General features: G+C 44.4%; 1 protein-coding gene across 1 annotated transcript in view; it reads right to left on the bottom strand.

The window, feature by feature from the left end:
- LOC137649932 (lysophosphatidylserine lipase ABHD12-like) overlaps positions 1-23,220 on the bottom strand; it is a 220,366-nt gene that overhangs the window by 7,184 nt on the left and 189,962 nt on the right. The window contains exon 7 of the mRNA XM_068382921.1: positions 17,360-17,521. Within this exon, the coding sequence (XP_068239022.1) occupies positions 17,360-17,521 (162 nt within the window). The remainder of the gene's footprint in view (positions 1-17,359; positions 17,522-23,220) is intronic.

The raw sequence follows: 23,220 nt of genomic DNA, 5'->3' as shown, positions 1-23,220 counted from the left end.
TTAGTTAGCCAGAACAGCCTTATCCGGTCACTAAACTAATTAATATTATTAGTTATTTAGTCTTCATAGCTAGGAATTACTTATATCGTGTTTTAGCGCTCATCAGACTCGGTCGCCGTTCGACCCCATACTAGATCGCTAGCTTAGCCCCTAGGCTGGATAGCCTAGTGCTTGTTTTCATGCATGATATATACCAGTGTTCCTAGGTTAAGTTATGAAGATTGTGGCATTATTAAACATACTATTAACTGTGATGTAAGTGTTTTCGCCTTCGGGGACCATATAGGGGACCGGGTTGATTGCTTATCTTTCCACCCTAACCTAATGTAGGAACCCCTATATGCTCCCTAATACCCCTGCCTGCGGGCATTCCCTCTGTGTGGCCCTGCTTCCCCTTCTTTATAGGGGAATTTTGTCTACAAACAGAGTATTTATCGCTTCTCTGTCTACCCTAAGGGAATGATCCTCCCTTAGGGTCGTGACCGAGAAATAAGGAACGGCTCTGCCCTTCCTCAGTTGCACCTGGTTGGGTTACTCCTCCCTCCCTGCAACTTACGATGTGTCTTTCAGCTTACCTAGCCTAGGAGTTAGCCCTCCTGCTCTAGGTTAAGCTCTGGGGTTGACTCTGCTCTATTATAGTTTGAGACGGTACTCCTGTACCATTCTCATTCTGGGCTACCTAACCTAGGTTAGGGAGCGTTCTCCCTCTCCTTGGTGGCCGTTCTTATACAGAGTCTCCCCTATAGAAAGACCCCTCATCTTCTCCCTCCCCACCTATCCATTTGGTGTAGGCTTGCCTATACACATCTGTCCTTAGTCCTTCAACTCCTCCCTTGGGTGGAGTGGTAGGGCTAACTTGTTCTCCTGCTGAGCTGGCCGCTCTGGTACACATACCCTTCATAGCGTTCTATGGGGGTAGTTGCCGGCAGCGGTCCGGCCGGCGGGGGTTTCCCCCTTCTTGAGTGCCCTCTAACCCTCCCTTGGGTTACCCCAGGCACCCGGCCGACTGCCGGCTCCCTGCCGCCGGATGCTAGGAGTATCTACTCCTATCATGAGTGCACTCTCTCCGGAGGGATGCCGGAGGGGTAGGAGATCTTACCCCTTCCATCCCTCCTTATCTTTCTCTCCGTCTATCCTGGTGCCGGTCCCTTGCCGCCTCCACCTCCGGCGATACCGCCTTTACCTCTGGTGACACTCTTTCATAAGATGCCCTCCCCCCTCTAAGACGTCAGCCCTCCGTGTGCCGGAGGCTGCCGCCTTCCGTCGACATACAGCCGACGTCCCACCCCCCATTTCACCTAGTAGCAGCTGGCTGACCCTCCGTGCCGGCCACCGGCGTGCCGGCATCGATTGCCGGCGGTCTAGGTATACAACCATATACATATCCATCTTATGAATTGATCCAAGCTCACCAGGTCGTCAGCCTTCGGCTGCCGGAGCCGCCGCCTCCTGCCGGCGACCCGCCGCTGTGCCGGCGGTCGCCACGATGGCATTATATTTTAGATACTCAATGTGTCTGTCTTGATGCCTTCCACCCTGCAGGACCGGCCTCCGGCGTGCCGTCGGTCTGCCGGCACCCCCTGGAGACGTTAAGGGACATGCACCCCTTCTCATACCTGCCGACAGCATGCCGACAGCCAACATACTGCAGCCAGATGGCTTAGCCACTTCCATATATAGGTATTGTCTTACCATTTAAAATTGTGGCTGTGCTGTCTGATTGCACATTACAATATTCCAGCATACTCTGTGTGTCTTAATGCAGCCGATTGCTGGAACCTATATCTAATAAGGGGCTTCTCCTATTCCCCTTCTATCCAGGGATCTGAGTGGTCTCAGTCCCTGCTAAACCTCGCGGGCAATTTCTGTTAGAGGCTTAGCTTCTACCCACCACGGCTTATCCATATGGATTTCCGTTTTGTGACCTTCGGCCACAAAAGAAATTGCCTACCGATAAGGTTACGGTAACCGACTGGGCGGGATTCACAAGTATGTGTCTATCTACTTCCTTTCCAGCTCACTACTCTCAGGCATTATATTACCTTGTCAAGTACTTTAATGCTTAATAATTTAGATTAAGTTACCTTAATTTTAGAGTAATGTAAGTCATTCTTATGCCTTCCATGTACTCATGATCTCTTTCTTTTACAGGAGGAGTATATGAAGTGCGAAAGCAACTTCTGTGGAGTGAAGCGCCCGGACTTCTACGGGCACAAGGCGTGCCGGACCCACGCCCCCTGCGCTGCCAAGAGAGGCGACCTGAAATACTGGGACCCGCAGCACTGTACAGTCTGCAAGAGTCGTTTGGCCGAGGCATTCGACGACCCTCCTCCAGCGGAGGCAAGGGACAACGCTCGAGAGAAGCTACGCAAGTGGGTGCGTGGCTTCCAGAAGAACGCCACTGGACCGTATCTCGCCAGCGAAGATTTGAGGGCCTTGCTTCTCCCAAAGGCATCCAAAGACTCTGTGATCCCCAGTGATCAGATCCCCACCGTCCAGCTCGTGGTGGAACCTGATATCGTCATGGCCCAGTCCATGCATGAGTGCCACTTGGATTCCGATAACGTGGAACGTATGTCGGAAGTGTCGGAAGAGACGGAGAAGAACCTCATGGACGAGGAACTCGACTATGAGGAAGATCAGGTGGAATATCCTGATTCGGAGTCCGAGGTCGCTCCCGCTCTTACTCCCGCAGCGACTCCTGCACCGTCCGAGGAACCTGTTCCTTCGACTTTCGCCACCCCGGACCCTCTTCCATCGGGCACTCAGGAGGTCTTCAAGATGCTTGAAGCCCTCATGGAAAGAAAACTACGAGAGACCCAGGAGCAATTCCAGTCTACTCTAGTTAACTTTAAACAACCGAAACGGATTTCGATTAAGGACCTCCCCTCTTGCTCGGATACTAACCCATGGAGATATGCCGAGCATATGCCGATCACGACTGGTAAGATCTTCATCAGTGAGAAGGTTGGCTCTATCTTGTTGGAAGAAGTGGAATTCTTCCCGAACTTCGAGGCTTATCCGGACTGTTACGTCCGGCTCAGGTCCGAACCAGCCTCAAAGGAAGAGACCGAACCGAAGGAGGTAATCGTGTTCGATCTCGCAAAGGCCCAGGCTCTGCTAGCCAATGCGGTGAAGAGTAGGGGTTTCACCAACTCCAAGATGCCGGCGCTTAGTAAGAAGCACCCAACCTTCGTTGCGCCGAATGCTGCGACTCTCCCCTTTATCGAAAAGGCCTTCACAGCGGTCTTAAAGGCAGTGCAGGAAGGGAAACCTTGCCCTGCACTGGAGGAGTGCAGACCTTTCTCCCTTACCGTTCCTCCCGATGATAGGCACTGGAAAGACGTCCAGTCAACCTTCACGGTGGGGAAGTTAGAGCCTGATGTAGCCGGTCGTCAGTTCAATGAGGACCTCCCAAGGCTAAATGATCACCTCCTTCGTAGAGAACAGGATACGAAGGAGAGGCTTGCCGCATCGCTGTCCCTCCAGGTACAGCTTGAACTTATGGCCGGGGATACTAGAGTCCCGGACTTTTACATGGTCCTAGCCAAAACACACTTGGCAACGGTGACTAAGGACCTGTATAGCTTCACTAAGGCTCGCAGAGCCTGTCGTGAATTCGTGTTTGCCAGCGCGACGGTAAAACACGAACCCCGGAGACTGATTTCCTCCAATATCTGGGGTAAATATCTTTTTCCCTCCTCCCTGGTGAAAGAGATTGCAGACAAGGCCGCCACGGAGAATAGGAACCTTCTCCACAAGTGGGGCATGTCGAGAAAAAGGAAATCCTCTCAGGACGATGGCCCTCAACCTAAGAGGAAATCTCAGAAGCCAAAACCCCAGCAACGTCAACAGAGACAGCAGTTTCCGGGTTCCGCTACTCTCCAAGTGGCCGCACAGCCACAGCAGACCTTTCAGTTGGTCCCCCAACCGGTGGTGTCGCAGTCACCGGTCTTTACCCCTGCATTTGAGCAACATGCTACTACCTTTCGTCCCAGAGGTAGGGGCTCAAGCAGAGGTTCCGGCAGAGATTCGTCTCGCCGCCCCTCCAGAGGCAGAGGAGGAAGGGGTGTGCTAGTGGCCGAGGTGGCAAACCCTCGGGACACCAGAAGCAATGAAGTGCTTCCGGTGGGAGGAAGACTCCGCCAATTCCAGGATCGTTGGACCTTCGATCCCTGGGCACACAGCATCGTCAAGAAGGGACTAGGCTGGAGCTGGATGCAACCACCCCCAGCCTTCCAACAATTCTTCCAACAGTCAACCCCCCTCCTGGAAGAATATGTCCTAGAACTCTTGAACAAGAAGGTGATCAGGAGGGTAAAGTCAACTAGGTTCCAAGGGAGACTATTTTGCATTCCCAAGAAGGACTCCGACAAACTCAGGGTCATTCTAGACTCATCCCCTCTCAACAAGTTCATTGCGAACAACAAGTTCAAGATGCTGACTCTGCAACAAATAAGGACCCTTCTGCCTCAAAGGGCCTATACGGTCTCCATAGACCTGGCGGATGCCTACTGGCACGTTCCAATGAATCATCACGCTTCCTCCTACCTAGGATTTCGACTCCAAAGGAAAAGTTACGCCTTCAGGGCCATGCCCTTCGGGCTCAACGTGGCTCCACAGATCTTCACCAAGCTGGCAGACGCCATCGTCCAACAGCTCCGCCTTCGCGGCGTCCAAGTGATGGCCTACCTAGACGACTGGCTAGTCTGGGCGACATCGCCCCCGAATATTGTGTAAGAGCCTGCAACAAAGTCACCCAGTTCCTAGAGCATCTGGGATTCAAGATAAACACCGAGAAATCTCGCCTCTCTCCAGCTCAGAAGTTCCAATGGTTGGGAATCCATTGGGATCTTCAGTCACACCGCCTTTCCATCCCGCAGAAGAAAAGGAAGGAAATAGCAGGGTCTGTCAGAAGACTTCTGAAATCCAAACGGATCTCAAGACGACAAGTTCTCGGCTCTCTACAGTTCGCCTCTGTGACAAACCCAGTGCTTCGCGCACAGCTAAAGGATGCCGCGCGAGTCTGGAGATGTTTCGCATCCATCGCCCGAAGAGACCTCAAGAGACGGCTTCCAAACAGACTTCGCTTACTATTAAAGCCGTGGTCGGAAGCAAAGGCCCTGAAAAGGTCCATTCCTCTTCAACACCCGCCTCCATCGATCAACATCCACACGGACGCTTCACTGGAGGGTTGGGGAGGTCACTCCCACCAACGACAGGTTCAGGGAACATGGTCTCCCCTATTCAAGACGTTTCACATCAACATCTTGGAGGCCATGACGGTTCTTCTCACCCTGAAGAAACTCTCCCCGCCTCCCTCGATCCACATCCGTCTGACTCTGGACAACTCGGTGGTAGTCAGATGTCTCAATCGTCAGGACTCGAGATCGCCCCAGATAAATCAGGTACTTCTTCCGATCTTTCGTCTGGCAGAAAAGAAGAAATGGCACCTGTCTGCAGTTCACCTACAAGTATTCCGCAACGTGACGGCGGATGCTCTATCACGGACAAGCCCAATAGAGCGGAATGGTCTCTAGACGCAAGATCATTCTCCTTCATCTCTCACCAAGTCCCGGAACTTCAGATCGATCTCTTCGCAACGAGCGACAACAATCAACTTCCTCGATATGTGGCCCCGTACGAGGGCCCCAAGGCAGAAGCAGTGGATGCCATGTCACTGGATTGGAACAGATGGTCCAGGATATACCTGTTCCCTCCCCCCAACCTTCTGCTGAAAGTCCTCTCCAAACTGAGAACCTTCAAAGGGACAGTGGCCCTAGTGGCTCCCAAGTGGCCCCGGAGCAATTGGTACCCTCTGGTCCTGGAGCTGCAGCCCACGCTGATCCCCCTACCGGGCCCAGTTCTCTCTCAACAAGTACAGAAGTCGACTGTCTTCGCTTCATCACTGAAAGTCAGGGACCTTCATCTCATGATTTTCTCTCCTTGGCCGCAAAGAAAAGGTTTGGATTGGAATCTCGAAGAAAAGTCTAGACTTTCTCGAGGAATACAAGACTGAATCCACACGACGGCAATACGAATCTTCCTGGAGAAAGTGGGTCTCGTTCGTCAAAGCAAAAAATCCTACGGAAATCACCATTGATTTTTGCATGTCCTTCTTCATTCACCTTCATGGACAAGGCTTAGCAGCCAACACGATTTCCACCTGCAAATCGGCTTTGACTAGACCACTACTGTGCGCCTTCCAGATTGATCTGTCCAGCGATATCTTCAATAAATTACCAAAGGCATGCGCTAGACTACGCCCAGCACCTCCGCCAAAACCTATCTCCTGGTCCCTGGACAAGGTGCTCCATTTTGCCTCTAACCTGGACAACGATTCGTGCCCTCTAAAAGACTTGACTTAAAAAGTTATCTTCCTTTTTGCTCTCGCCTCGGGAGCCCGAGTCAGTGAAATAGTGGCATTGTCAAGAGAAGAGGGTCATATCCTGTTCACAGATACAGGAGAACTTACCCTCTTCCCTGATCCGACGTTTCTCGCAAAGAATGAACTACCCACCAAGAGATGGGGCCCTTGGAGAATCTGCCCCCTGAAGGAAGATGTCTCTCTATGCCCAGTGGAGAGTCTTAAGGTCTATCTTCAAAGAACTTCAGACTTCGGTGGAGGACAACTCTTCAAAGGAGAAACATCGGGTAGTGACTTGTCACTGAAACAACTAAGAGCGAAAATCACCTCCTTCATTCGCAGAGCGGATCCTGACAGTACGCCCGCAGGTCATGATCCTAGAAAAGTCGAGTCTTCTCTGAATTTCTTCCAGAGCATGGATTTCGAAAGCCTCAAGAGCTTCACAGGGTGGAAATCATCGCGCGTTTTCTTCAAGCACTACGCGAAGCAAGTGCATGAAGTTAAACATTTCGTGGTAGCCGCAGGTAGTGATATGAAACCTGCCGTTTAACTCTGCAGAGAACAGTGAGTTACTTGGGAATTTAACTCTACGGGTGCCTGTGTTGACCCTCTTGTGATACAGTGATTTCAGGGACACTTAGTGTTTCTAATAGACTGTTCTTATCAAGGTGAAATGTCATAGACTTCACATAGTGCCACATGCTCTAGGGCATGATGTGTTTTTCCTTGAAAAAGACTGACGTTCCTCTGGAACTTGTGTTTCTAAAAGTGAAATTTCTTTCAGATTCAAGATTGAAGTCTTTTATTTTCTATGTACATTATTCTTTATTATTGTAAATTAACTTTACACTTATTATTGCAATTGTTATCACAATAATCTGCAATCTATGAAATAAAATGTCTATTTTATTACATGTGCGTCTCTCTCCGCTCTTATTATTTATCATGAAATATATGATTGTCATAGTTTCATTTAACCCCTTCCTTTTGAATGAGAAGAATAATATAAATTTACTTGTATTGTATACTCACTCATGCTGTGGTAATATTCCTACCTGAATACTTACCTTTGTCCTGCCTTCGAGACCAGATTGATCTCTCCTCCAAGGAGCGTGGTGATTATTTCTCACTTACCTATGCTTGATAATATTCCTACCCGAATATTAACCTTATGTCTTGTCTCCGAGTCCTGCACGAACTCTCCGCAGGGTGAGTAGCCCTTCAATGATCGCTTCGAGATATTGGTATGGTCCACCGGGACTTCTCTGCCAGGGGGGCAGGAAGCTGGATCCCCACGGAAACTCTAGCGAGGACATGTTACATACCTCTATTCGAAACCCTTGGCATTTGCATAAAAAGGGGAAAATTTCCACGATACATTAATTCTCTGGTACACTTCCATCAGGACGTCATGGCTTGAGCCCAAAAAACGGATTTTGAGCGAAGCGAAAAATCTATTTTTGGGTGAGATAGCCATGACGTCCTGATGGACCCTCCCGTCTATTCTAGTCCAGCCTTTCAGGCCCCGCCCTATCCTGCTGTATCATGGAGATTAGCAAGAAGCTGGCCTCAGGATGAGGACGGACGTGACGTCATTTAGCAATGGCGCCCGTTTGTTTACGTTTCGAGTACCAAAAGCAGCCGTGGACGAGTGTAACTGTGGAACGGTTCCCCAGTTATTCTCCACCTTTCATATCGAAGTGTTAACTCTATATGGGGTGCAGATAGCTATGTGGCGTGTTAATACATGCGTCCCCTGTTGATATACGATATCCTAGAGGGAAACCTTTAGGGTACTCGCACCAGAAGTTAGAATTCTGTGATAACCTTTAGTTTAATTCTCTGGGAATATCCCTGTAGTTAAATATACCCTAGGAAGCTACTGAAGGAACCTTCCATCAGGACGTCATGGCTATCTCACCCAAAAATAGATTTTTCGCTTCGCTCAAAATCCGTTTTTTGGGTGAGGTAGCCATGTCGTCCTGATGGAAGTTCCTTCATAGTAGCTTTCTAGGTTATATTTAACTACAGTGATATATCCCAGAGAATTTTACTAAAGGTATCCAGAATTCTAACTCCTGGCGCGAATATGCCTTGCTTTTGTCTTTAGGGATATCGCATAAGATCAGAGGACGTATTCTTGACACACCACATAGCTATCTACACCCCTAATAGCGTTTACGCTTCGAGAAGGGAAAGTGGCAAGAATTGTAGGAGGGCCGTTATTAAGGTAACGCTCCGACTTGTACTGTTGTTGAGCGCCAGCATGACGCCGTGTCCTGGCGCCATCTTGTCATTCTATGTAGCGTTAGTGAGGTGCTACAGATACAGTACATATGGGAGGGATTCATTCATCCTTTGAAAAAGGAGGGTGGGTCCATCAGGACGACATGGCTACCTCAACCAAAAATAGATTTTTCGCTTCGCACAAAATCCAATTTTTGGGCTCAGGCCATGTCGTCCTGATGGAAGTTTACCAGAGCATCAATGTATCTGTGGATTTTCAATAGTGCCAATAACCACGAGATAAATTTTTCTTGGTCTTCTAGACCTAGAGACACATGGTGTTACCGTCATACACCTTTCAACTGAGCATGGACTATGTCAGTGCTTCCTGCCCCCTACAGGGAAGAATCATGGGAGACTCTAGGAAAAAACCCGAGGATTGTAAGTTCAAGGAACAATCTAGCAAACAAGTTGTATATTGGTCTCATCATATACATGTAAAACATAGTTTGTATTCTGGTAGGAACAAAGTATGTATTGATTACTGACACCTCCCTTGATCTGCTTGTGTGTTGTAGACAAGGTAGACAGGTTTATCATTCATGTAGGAAATTTGTACAGTCAGTAAAGCAATCAGGTTTATAAAGTCAGTCATTACCAGAGACTGAACTTAATACAATAATTGTGATGTTTGTTTGCTTAGAACAAAATAGTAATTATTCAGAAGATATTTTCAAAATAAGAGGTAATAATTTGCTCTGACACCTTTATTTGTATTTTTAGAATTTTCAGGGCAAAATGAGACGCAAAATTCCCAAATGTGTTTACTAATAAACAGTAAATAGAAATTGCTGGTTGCATATATATACAATTAAAGAGAGATTTCTTTGAAAATATTGAGTAAAAGCATAATAAAATGGTAATAACAGAAATAAAGTTTCATCTGAAAAGGAAACACAAAACCACTCTAAAGGAAATATAGTAGTATTTCACTATTGTTTCTGTCATTACTGTTTAAGGAAACACTTGCGTAGAATACGCATGGCACATGTGTAAGTCTTTTAAGCTTTTGTCACCATTGTACTTAGAACAGTCTATAGTGTCATTACTTAGACACTTCACTAAACATGATACACCGTAGGAGTAAACCATGTACACCCATCACTAAAAAGTCCCAATTACTGAACTGTTCTTTGCAGACTTCAAGCGGCAGGTTTTAGTACACTATCTTCTGCCACCACAAAATGCTTTATCTCCTGCACTTGTTTCGCGTAGTGCTTGAAGAATACTCTGGAAGACTTCCATCCAGTATAGGAGCGAAGACTTTCAAAACTCATGTTCTGGAAGAAGTTCACAGACGAAGCAACTTTTCTCGGATCATGACCTGCGGGTGTGCTGTCTGGATCCGCTCTGCGAATGAAATAGGTGATCTTCGCCCTTAGTTGTCTCAAAGTCAATGTTGAACCTGAGGTTTCTCCCCTGAAAAGCTGTCCTCCCCTAAAGTCTGAAGTTCTACGAAGATAGACCTTTAGGCATTCTACTGGACATAGAGATGCTTCTTCCTTCAGAGGGCAGATTCTCCAGGGACCCCAGCTCATTCTTGGCGAGAAACGCTAGGTCGGGAAATAGGTTCAGTTCTCCGCAGTCTGTGAACTGAATGTGGCCATCATCCCTCGAAAGGGCCACTATTTTGCTAACTCTGGCTCCTGAGGCTAGTGCAAATAAGAATATCACCTTTTGAGTCGTCTTTTAGAGAGCAATCTTCATTGTTCAAGGTAGATGCTAGGTGAAGAACCTTATCCAAGGACCAAAAAATGGGCCTCGGAGGTGCTGCGGGCCGAAGTCTAGCGCATGCCTTAGGTATCTTATTGAAGATTCCATTGGAAAAGTCCACCTGGAAGGCATACAGTAAGGGTCTAGTCAGGGCAGATTTACACATAGAGATCGTGTTGGCTGCTAAACCTTGTTCATGGAGATGAATAAAGAAAGAAACAGAAATCTGTTGATATCTCTTTTGGTTTCTTTGCCTTAACAAAGGAGACCCATTTCTTCCAGGAAGACTCGTACTGTCTTCTAGTTGATTTCGACTTGTATTCTTCTGAAAAGTTGATACTGTCTTTTGAAATCTCGAATCTTTTCTTGACTGCTAAGGTGAGAAAATCATGAGATGAAGGTTCCGGGTTTTCTGTGATGAAGCGGAGACAGTCGACTTCTGCACTTGCTGAGTCAGAACTGGATCCGGCAACGGAATCAGCTTCAGTCGTAGTTCCGTTATCAGGGGGAACCAGATGCTGTTGGGCCACTTGTGAGCCACTATCGCTGCTGTTCCTTGGAAGGATCTCAGCTTGTTGAGGACCTTCAGCAGGAGGTTGGTCGGAGGGAACAGGTAAATCCTGGTCCATCTGTTCCAGTCTATGGACATCGCATCCGTTGCTTCCGCTAGAGGATCCTCGTATGGGGCTACGTACCGGGGTAGCTTCTTGTTGTAGCTCGTTGCGGAGAGGTCTATCTGCAGTCCTGGGACTTTGCGTAAGATAAAGGAGAATGATCTTGCGTCTAGGGACCATTCGGACTCTATCGGGGTGAGCCTGGATAGAGCGTCCGCCGTCACATTGTGGAATCCTTGGAGGTGAACTGCTGATAAGTGCCATCTCTTCTTTTCCGCTAGGCGGAAGATGGCCAACATCACTTGGTTGATTTGAGGCGATCTCGAGCCTTGTCGATCCAGGCATCTCATTACTACTTCGCTGTCTAGTACCAGTCGGATGTGGATTGAGCTGCGAAGTTCGGTTTTTTCAGTGAGAGAAAAACTGCCATGGCTTTTAGAATGTTGATGTGGAAGGTCTTGAAGAGGGAGGACCAGGTTCCTTGGACTTTCGATGGTGAGAGTGGCCTCCCCACCCTTCCTTTGAGGCATCCGTGTGAACGGTGACTGAGAGTGGAGGCGGTTGTAGAGGTACCTTCTTCTTTAGGTTCTTTGCCTCCGACCATGGCTTGAGGAGTGAACACAGACGAGTTGGTACTGGTCTTGTCAGATCTCTTTGAGCGTTTGATACGTATTTTCTCCAGACTCCTGATGCATCTTTTAATTGTGCTCTCAACACTGGGTCTGTCACTGAGGCAAACTGGAGAGACCCCAACAGTCTCTCTTGTTGCCTTCTTGATATCCTGTCGGATTGAAGAAGTTTCTTGACAGATCTCGCTATCTCTCTCCTCTTCTTTAATGGAATGGAGAGGCAGTGTGACTTTAAGTTCCAGTGAACACCCAGCCATTGGAACTTTTGAGCTGGAGATAGTCGAGACTTTTCCAAGTTGATCTTGAATCCTAGATGTTCCAGGAACTGGATCACTTCCTTGGAGGCTTGCGTGCATTCTTCTCCGGATGCTGCCCATACCAGCCAGTCGTCCAGGTAGGCAATCACCTCAACTCCCTTTAGGCGTAGTTGACGAATGACTGCATTCACAAGCTTTGTGAATACCCTTGGGGCTATGTTTAGTCCAAAGGGCATGGCTCTGAAGACATATTGTCTCTTTTGCAGCTTGAATCCTAGGTGGGAGGAAACTTCTCGATTGATCAGAACATGCCAATATGCGTCCACTATGTCTATGGAGACTGTGTATGCCTGTTTGGGCAGTGGGGTCCTTATGTGTTGAAGAGTAAGCATTCTGAACTTGTGGTTCACTATGAACTTGTTGAGTGGTGACAAGTCCAGAATGACTCTGAGCTTTTCCGAATCCTTCTTCAGAACACAAAACAGCCTTCCTTGGAATTTGATGGACTTGGCCCTCCTTACCACTCTCTTGTCTAAGAGTTCTTGGACATATTCTTCCAGAATGGGGGTTGAGTGTTGGAAGAATTGAGGGAAGGTTGGTGGAGTTGTGTTCCAACTCCACCCCAGTCCGTTCTTGATTACGCTGTGGGCCCAGGGATTGAAGGTCCAGCGATCCCGGAAAAGGAGAAGTCTCCCTCCTACCGGAAGCATCTCATCTTGAGTGCTGGTTGGAGGACTTGCCTCCTTGGCCACGTCCACCTTTGTTGCCCCTGCCTCTAGAGGGGCATCTGGGGGAACCACGAAAGGAACCCCGAGACTTCGGCCGAAAGGTCGTGGATTGCCTTTCAAAGGCTGGAGTAAAGCCAGGCGACTGTGTCGCTACCTGTTGGGGCACCAGCTGAAATGTGGTCGGTGGTTGTGTCACCGTCTGGGACACCGTAGCCACGGGAAGTTGTTGTTGTCGTGGTGGGCGAGAGGGCACTCTAGGTCGCTTGGTTTTCCTTTTGGGTTGGGGACCCTCCTCACTGGAAGACTTTCTCTTGGTCGACAAGCCCCACTTGTGGAGAAGATTCCTATTCTCCGTGGCAGCCTTGTCGACAACCTCTTTGACCACTTCGCTTGGGAAGAGGTCTTTTCCCCAGATGTTGGAAGCTATCAGCTTCCTTGGTTCATGCCTCACCGCAGCCGAGGCGAACACGAACTCTCTACAAGCCCGTCTGGCTTTAATGAAGTTGTACAGGTCTTTGGTGACCGTTGCCAAATGAGTTTTGGCAAAGACCATGTACATATCTGGGGTATCTGGAACACTTGCCATCATCTCTAGTCCAGTCTCTAGGGACATAGAGGCGGCAAGTCTCTCCTTCGTCTCCTGCTCCCTGCGCAGGTGGAAGTCCGACAACTTCGGGAGGTCTTCTGCGAACTGACGTCCGGCAATGTCAGCCTCCAACCTCCCGACTGAGAAGGTGTTATAAACATCCTTCCAGTCCGCATCGTCTGATGGTAGGGCAAGGGAAAAGGGTCTACACTCTTCGAGTGTGGGACAAGGTTTCCCTGCCTCGACTGCCTTTAAGGCTGCCTTGAACCCTTTTTCCATAAAGGGGAAGGCACGGGAAGAAGCAGCAATGAAGGATGGGTGCTTCTTGCCGAGAGCCGGCACCTTGGAACTAGTAAAGGCCCTCTCTTTCAAGGTCTTAGTGAACAGGGCTTGGGCCTTGGGGAGGTCCAGTATGATGACCTCTTTCGCCTGTGTTTCCTCTTTCACGTCTGTTTCCTCTTTCGAGGGAGGTTCCGTCCTTAAGCGGACGTAACAGTCAGGATAGGCCCCTTTGCTGGCCAGAACTCTATATCTTCCACTGGGACTGTACCCAGCTTGTCGGAGAGGAAGATCTTCCCTCCTGACATAGGCATGTGTTCAGCATAACTCCAAGGGTTGACGTCCGAGAAAGGGGGAAGTTCCTTAACGTTTAGCTTCTTGGGGGCTAAACGGGAAGTCACGAGTTGGTGCATCTCCGAACGAATCGTAGCTTCCTTCTCAGATGACTCCTTCTTCATGTCCTGAAACATAGACAGGAGAGAAGTTAACGTGTGGCTAAGCCTCAGGAACCAGATTGGAACAGATGTCACATACCTGGGGGTACCAATACTTCAGAGAGCCCTTCGTCGTCGCGCAGCGCGCGTGGGTCCTACACAAACCATGGCCGCAGAAGTTCTTGCTGCGGACCTTGCAGAAGTGATTCCCGCACTCGGGATAGTCCTCCGGTAAAGAAAGGAAAGGCGGATGAGTATTCGGTGAAATACCTCAAAATTTCATCATACAATGTTATGTATATTTTACCTTAGGATAGGTAAGCTAGAAAAGAAAGAGGAAAGACACTTACATGTGTTTCCTGCTCAGCCAATTGCTATGACCTCCCTTAATATTGAATCTCGGGTATTCTAAATAGAATTATTAATAGAAGACATTTTATCCTTAGGATATATAAAGGTGTAACATAACACAGTCTTCGAGAATTCAATATTGGCGATTGAATAAAGTGATCATTGATAACTTTTATGAAAAGAGAGAATCGCTCTCTTTATCTAGTGGTCTCACAATAGGCTGCCCATGAAGCACCTTGTAGGTTGGAAATGTATGGGCTACCGTACAGTCCGTACAGTGGTTTATTTATTGCGGAATAATCAATATCGCAATCATTCCTGACCACTCCACGGCCATATACTGTAGTACCTACCGGCATACGCTGGTAGTTCCTGTGTTTTTTTAAGGTATACTGCCTTCAAGAGGTAGTGGGCGGCAGACCGCCGGTAGTTGCATGCCGCCGGCAGGCGGGGGGTCGCCGACATTTGGCGGTCCCACCGGCAGCCGGCGGTAAATGATATGTCGTCAGACAAATGTTCAACCGGCTGTCGGCAGTCAACATAGTTGCCGGCAGCCGGCCGGTGTGTGCCAGCTGTCGTTGGGTCGCCGGCCATCGGCACCTATAACAATCAGCGGCAGTGCAATCTGTCGCAGGACCGCAGTCCTGCCGGCTGCCGGCGGCTCTAGGTTGCCGGCAGCTGGGCCCAGGGTACTTGGTAAGATAGAGAGAAAGCATGGATTGGAGGGAAAGCAAAGGCTCAGCCTTGCAGACCGCCATCCAGAATGAGGGTTCGTATGGAAGGGGAAATTACATGCGGGCTTCCATCCAGCCATAACCCCATTGATACCAGCCGGTAGGGCTATGGAAGGCAGTCCAAGAGAGGACTGAAGAATACTCGATAGGGTAGGGGAATCTCCGCCGACAGCCGGCTCAGCTGGCAGCCGACAGAGAACCCGAGCCAATCCCACAATCTACCTGCACTAGGGTCAATTGTAGAATGATGGCCAAGATGTGTGAAGGCTAGGCCAACACTAAAGGACAGCAAGGGGAGGGGTAAGGGTCCTGTAGATTAGGTAGTAGCCAGAAGGTTCTACCTCACCTAAAAAGATTCTGTTCCAACGTAAAGACAACCCCAAAGGGCCAGGGAAATCAATTCCCTAGTCTGGGGTTAGCCTAATAGAATGAGATGGCGGCACCTTGGCTGCTGTCTCAGGTGTTAGGAACAGAATCTAGTGTCGGAGACCCCAAGCAAGGGAAGAATTCAATTCTTCAGCTTAGGGTCTGCTAGCACAGGACTGTCTGCTAGGCCACAGGGAGGAGGCATTATATCATATAATGCCTTCAGGTGAAGCCTAGGGAGGTCTAGCCTCCTGCATCGGTAGCCTAACCTGACTTAGGAATTCAATTCACCAAGCCAGACGGCCACCGATCACAGACGAATACTCTGATGTTCTGTCTTAACCCAAAACTGACCTCTGCGGTTGAGGGAAGGAACAGAAACACCCTAGCCTAGATTTACCTGAATAAAATTCGAGGTAAAGCTGATTAGGGTTAGCCTAGGCTAACTCAGAGGGAAAGGGATTGCTCTTAAATCTCCCAAGGAGATTAGTATCGACTTAAAAGGAATAGGAGGTGTTAGTCTCCACTTAAAAGACGATACAAGGGCAATCGGGGACATGTATGAAAGTATACTAAAGCCCCTAGGCTAGTAGCCTAGGCACGGTGAGAATCGGTCACCGAAACTCTCTCGTATACTATCTTGGAAGAGGAAAATTTATATTCAGTAATATCTTATATGTATAAAATATTGCCTAAAGCTTCAATAAAATATCACACCAGGAAAACTATATCATGCATGAAAGTGAATGTATTTGCCTAGGCTAGGAAGCCTAGCACTCGTGGGGCTTGGTAAATAAATTGCCAAATCCACGAAACCATCGGCATAATATATTTCCTAGCTAAATTGCAAAATAGCTAAATTTATTAAAGCGATATATACCTGGAATGTCGTTCTGACTAACTAAACGCACGTGCAAACAGAACGACCTCGTCCAAAACGCCATCCGGCTAGGCAACAGCTCTTGTTACATTAATTACGATCTTAACCGAAGATAAAAACTGGCAAGAGCTTACATTTATACAAATTAAAGATAATACTCAACTTTCCAGAGGCAGATGAGGCTGGGGAAAGCATCATAGCAGAAATAAGCTCCAAAATAGCGAGAGGCACAAGGAATAACACCGAGCTGGGTACGCTACTTGAGAAAGAATGACAAGATGGCACCAGGAAACGGCGTCGTGCTGGCGCTCAACAACAGTACGAGTAGGAGCATTGCCTTAATAACGGCCCTCCTACAATTCTTGCCACTTTCCCCTCTCGAAGCGTAAACGCTATTAGGGGTGTAGATAGCTATGTGGCGTGTCAAGAATACGTCCTCTGACCTTATGCGATATCCCTAAAGACAAAAGCAAGGGATATTCGCGCCAGGAGTTAGAATTCTGGATACCTTTAAAAAAATTCTCTGGGATATATCACTGTAGTTAAATAAAACCTAGAAAGCTACTATGGAGGAACTTCCATCAGGACGACATTCCCCGAGCCCAAATATATATATATATATATATATATATATATATATATATATATATATATATATATATATATATATATTGAAACAAAACTTTGTATGAAACAGTGTGTACTGAGATTAGCTGGAAGCAAATTTCTTTTAATTTCGGGAATAAACATAAATACCATATATTTCCTTTTTAGTAATACTTTACTGTTTTTACAAATATATTGTAAAAAAAATGTGGAATATGCAAAGATGTCTACTCTTATCTGAAACTGGTTAGTGACAAAAATCTTTGAACAGTTCTACTTTTAGGAGGGATGGAGCTTAACACCCTGCAAAGTAAGCAATATCGTAATACTTATGGATAATTTCTTTACACATTTGCTATACATATCAGATACAAGAGGGATTTGATTCATAAATTGGCAATCACTCATGAAATGAAATGCATAATAATGTGACATTTGGAATGAAAACAAACTCCAATTCTGTGTGAGTGACCAGCATAAAACATTTTCAATGAATTAACATGTCAATAGCAATTCCATGCAAGCTTACCTTACGACCCAAAGCAAAAGGCACTACAAGGTCATCTTCAGCATGCAGAATAAGGACAGGAGCATTGATATGGATTATGTGATCATCACTACGAAAATCTATTCCTGATGTAGCTAAGGGCTCCAAAAATAGCCATTCAAATTTTGGCATCTTTCGGAAAATCTGGAAAAAAATAAAACATTAAAAAAGAATTGTATTTTTCTTTCTCTGTCTCTCATATACATACATACAAGTATACATAAGTGTGTATATGTATATATGTTTATATACATTACCATTATTATTATCATTATTATTATTATTATTATTATTATTATTATTATTATTAGCATTATTATTATTATTATTATTATTATTATTATTATTATTATTATTATTATTATTAGCTAAGCTACAACACTTGTTGGAAAAGCAGGGTGCCACAAGCTCCAACAAGGAAAATACCATAAAGAACTAACTGAAGGACAGTGCTAGAGATTAATATCAAGATCAGGAATAAGAAATTTAATAGACGACAAGTTTTTGTCCAAAAAATTAAGATGAGAGTCAACAGCTGAAGACTAGACAGGTGAAAAATATTCAAAATAAGGTAAATTGAATGAATTAAAACATTTAAGGGTATATTGATCACTGAAATTCTTAAAAGACTCTCAATAAGCCAATTTTTTGTGCAATTTTATAAGTAACAGATGGAATGTGTTTCTCAAAAGTAGATTTACAATCAAGAATTGCACCTAAAACTTTAAAGGAGCGGTATATATTCAAAGAGTCATTATTAATACAAAGATCTGGATGTTGAGGAGCCACTGTCCTCGACATATGTACAATCATACTTTGAGTTTTGCTATGGTTCAACTTCATGTTGTATAATTTGCACCATGCCCTAATGCTAGCTAAACCTCTATTAAGGGATTCAGCAACCCCAGATCTATATTCAGGAGATGGAATTGATGTAAAGAGTAGCATATGCAACATTCTGGGTCAAACCACATTTTTGCATATAGCATGAAATGTAATGGGCCAAGAACATTACCCTGAGGAACAGCAAACAAAACATTCCTATACTGACTATGGTGCCCATTAACAACTGTTTGCAACCTTTTACTTAAGAATTCAATAATGATGCTTAGATAAGACCAACCAAAATAGTTTGAGTTTGAAAACAAGAGCCTCATGATTAACACAGTCAAAGGCAGCACTAAAATCAAGGCCAATCATACAAACTTCTTGACCACAACATTAACTTACTTTCAGTAGATCCTCCTCAACCCATAATTCCTACATGTGCAATTAAACCTTTGATACCATTATAAAAATATATAGGCTATGCTGGTTTATCACTTAACTACAGTCAATAACTTGGAATCACTGGAAAAAATTTCAAAACCACACACCATTAACCTACATCACAGTGCTCAGAAAAGTAGGTTATTGTAAAGTTATATTTCAAGTCAAGGATTGACCTAAAGAGCAAAAGGTTTATCCTATTCTTTCCTATTCATTTTTCGTTTCTGTTATTCACAATATCTTTATTGTTCATTTCAGTCTAGTTTATTCCTTATACACTTCCTTATTCTGCATCATCCTTATTATAATTCTTATTATTCTTATTCCCTTTTATTCATTATTTCCAATTATATTCTATCTATATTAATTTTATCTAATGCCAAAGGCTAAAATTTTTCACCCATTCTTCTCTTCTTATAATTCCTTTTCACTTCATATTTGTTATTTAGGCCAATGCATTTTTTACTATTAACTTAGTCTATGCTTATTTCTTATACCCTTTCTTATTCCTTAACATCTCCATGCCCTTTCAATCGGTATTTCTCACTATATTCTATCCGTATTAACTAAATTTAAGTCAGATTTATATAGACGATTTAACAGCATAACATTCTTCATAAAATTTGATCGCCGTTATTTATTAAAAACCAGTACAGTTATCACTCATGGAAATGATTTTCATATAAATTTCATATGTTAAAAAAAAATAGCACTTATTTAAAAAGAAAAGCTACTTGAAAATATCTTAACATCAGAACTTGAAATATGTTTAGCACTCATAACAAAAAAATTAAAATTCCTAACAATACATTCCAGTCAAAACTGTGGTCATTAACCTTAACACGTGAACTGCATTTAAGGACTTGATGTTTAATTTCAATTAAGGAAATTTCTATAGAGAGGAGTTAAACATTATTCATATTTTCATGTGATACCTTTGAATAGCTTTCGTTAAATTAAGCGCTATTTTTTATTAACAAATAAGAAAATTATAAAATTATCACAAATCTTAATCTTCATTAACATACTCTATCTAAATGAAAATTATTTAAGCTAGAGAGAGAGAGAGAGAGAGAGAGAGAGAGAGAGAGAGAGAGAGAGAGAGAGAGAGAGAGAGAGAGAGAGAGAGAGAGAGAGAGAGAGAGATGGAGAGAGAGAGAGAGAGAGAGAGAGAGAGAGAGAGAGAGAGAGAGGAGAAGAGAGAGAGAGAGAGAGAGAGAGAGAGAGAGAGATATTATAATTATGAAGATATATTGTTTCCCACAGCTGTAGCTTACAGAAGGTACAGGTGAAGTTATATGAAACATACAAGATATTAAACATATGCATTAAAAAAAATTTTATATAATTTTACTTTTAGTGTTGCTATCAATATTTTACTTGTGTTCAGTGGGTACACATCAAAATTTTATTATAGCTTTGAAATTTATGCATTATTCTCTGTACAAAATAAATTCTTACATGCGGGAAGATTGCTTGGAGAATTTTTTGAAAACATATTTAATATATATCTGAAATACTTTGGTGAATATAAAGCCTTGCAAGACCATTCCATCTTTCAAACCCATTGTTGCTCTCCAGTATAACTTAATAACATTTTCTGAAGAAAATGATCGTTCTGCAGATGACAGGTAGTGTAACATATATTTTTACCAACAACTTGGTAACAAGATAGTTTTCAGAGCATTGAACATAATCTACCATCACTGTTCTAGGAAATGAATCAATTAGAATTGATTTCCAGTGAATCGTCCATATGCTGTATTGAACTCTGATCTATAATCTTCAACATGAATTAGCAATTACCATCAACAAAGAAAGAGCTACTATATGTATGATTTGAGGATGCTGTAAAATGTTTCAAAAAGTTATACTTGAAGGACTGTATTAAAGAATTGATCAAGCCATAAGAAACTGCCGCACTTTGGAAGAACTTGAAAAATTTACTTCTAGTACCAATCTTCTGAAGTCAGACGTGTTAGTAATAAGACACAAAAATAAGATATTAAGATTAAAGGCATGGTTTGGTATGGAAGGATAAGAACAGTTAACAAATATAAATGTTTAAGAGAATGGTACTAAGAAAATGAGACAATAGTTAAGGCAAAAGTAAATGAGTAGCAAAAGTATAATATCTTGTCCAAGAAGTTAGGAATTATAGAGACAAAAACAGAGTAGGAGAATTGCATTGCTGGTGAAAATAAATATTTAAGAAATACAGTAGTAGTACCTACATAGTTTGTAAATATCGAGATCAGGGGTGTTATAAAGGAACAATAAATGAAAGTTAGAGGGTACAGTGAACCCTCGTTTATCGCGGTAGATAGGTTCCAGACGCGGGCGCGATAGGTGAAAATCCGCGAAGTAGTGACATCATATTTACCTATTTATTTAACATGTATATTCGGACTTTTAAAACCTTCCCTTGTACGTAGTACTGTTAACAAACCACCCTTTAATGTACAGAACACTTAATGCATGTACTACAGCACCCTAAACTAAAACAGGCACAAATATTAAAGGCGATTTTATATCATGCGTTTCCTAAACACCTACAAAGCACGATAAAAAATGGCAACCAATGTTTTGTTTACGTTCATCTCTGATCATAATGAAGAAACAAACTCATTTAGTGTACAGTACACATATATGTATAGGTTAGTTTTTGCATCAATTATATTGATTATACAGTACTGTATGTTGATTTTTTTATTACCAATGTTTTAGTTTACGTATTTTTCTTAGGACTTCCAAATGAAATGTTTTTCTTTATGACGCCGCCTGAAACGACGGCGTGTACGCTCAGTAAACAACCACGCTCAGAACAAACAAGGCATTTAACGCGCATGATGATAGTGATAAATAATGATACAGTACATACAATATTTACAGTAAAAGCATTTACAAAATATGTTACCTTACAAATATAAATTATACAGTATTGTACGTAGCAAAGCAGGAAAACAATTTACGAGAGAGAGAGAGAGAGAGAGAGAGAGAGAGAGAGAGAGAGAGAGAGATTGTTTTACGTACATAAATGTAAATTTTAAACAAAAAAAATATGATAGGTTACAACATGTAGACTTTTAAAACCTTCCCTTTAACTTAATGCATACAGTACGTACAGTACTAAATTATAAAACAGGCACAAATACAGTTTTAGAATGTACAGTAAGAATATTAAAGTAAAAAATAAAGATTGTTACTGTACTCACCACGAAAGAAGTTGAAGAAAAACTTGAATGGTGATGGCGATGAATTTGCTGCACAGTAGAAATGATGATGATGAAGCTGATGATGTGTTCTACTGTGCAGCCAATGATAGTATTTTACATCTCTTCAGACGGAGGTGTCTTTTCCTGGGACATCTCTTCAACTTCTTCCTGGGAAACTTCTTCAATTTCTTCCGAAGGCGTACTAGCAGGAGGAACTGGCTCTTTTTTGCGAGGCTGGAAGAACATTGTGATCGGAAGTTGTTGCCGCTGCTTCTTTTTTCGATCCAAGAGCATTTTGAAGGGAGTCATGTCTTCATCGATCTTGTTGCAGAATTGCATCGAGCGAACCATATCCTCGTCCCACTCTTGCAACATTTCTTTCAACTCCTTCGCATGGTTGCAGGCCTTGGCAAGCCGTTCTAATGTTAAGCCCGTTTCTTCGACATTTTCTTGGGTCTCTTCCTGGGAATGGCAGTCCAACAACTCGTCGACGTCTTCAGTCGTCATGTCGCCAAACCCGTCACCTCCAATTAAGGCAGCCAACTGCACAGATTTCCGTATTGCAGAGTGTTGGATTTCCGACGGAGTAAATCCCTTGTCGTCGTAAACAATATCGGGCCACAACTTCTTCCAGCTCGCATTCACGGTTGCAGGTTTCATCTCTTGAAGTGCCTTCTGAATATTCTGCAGGCACGTGGCTATGGTGTACTGCCGCCAGTACGCCTTCAAGTTAAAATCTTCATCCTCGTCATCTTGGGCAGCATCCACACACGCAACGAGGTCCGCCAAGGTATTCTTCGTGTAGAGGGCCTTGAACGCCCTGATAACCCCCTGGTCCATCGGTTGAATTAATGACGTGGTGTTGGGTGGCAGGAACTCAACCTGAATGCCCTCATGCGACAGGTCAGTTGCGTGTCCACCAGCGTTATCCATAAGGAGAAGGATCTTGAATGGCAAGCCCTTCTCTAAGAGATATTTGCTGACTTGCGGGATAAAACACTGATGGAACCAGTTGGAGGTCAGCATCTTCGTAATCCATGCTTTTTGATTATGCATCCGGTACACGGGAAGGAGATTCTTATTTTTATTTTTCAAAGCGCGAGGATTTTTCGACTTATAAATAAGCCCCGGCTTTAACATAAATCCAGCAGCATTGCCACACATCACGAGGATAACGCGATCCTTGAATGCTTTAAAGCCAGAGGCTTTGGCTTCCTCTTTGAACAGGAAAGTTCGCGACGGCATTCTCTTCCAAAACAAGCCAGTCTCATCCATATTAAAGACTTGTTCCGGCTTGTATCCACCTTCGGCGATAATATTCTTGAACGTCTGGTTCACGTAAGTTTCAGCAGCGGCAGT

Source organism: Palaemon carinicauda, chromosome 1 (genome assembly GCF_036898095.1).
Source record: "Palaemon carinicauda isolate YSFRI2023 chromosome 1, ASM3689809v2, whole genome shotgun sequence".
NCBI lineage: Eukaryota > Metazoa > Arthropoda > Malacostraca > Decapoda > Palaemonidae > Palaemon > Palaemon carinicauda.
This window is presented reverse-complemented; position numbering and strand designations above follow the sequence as displayed.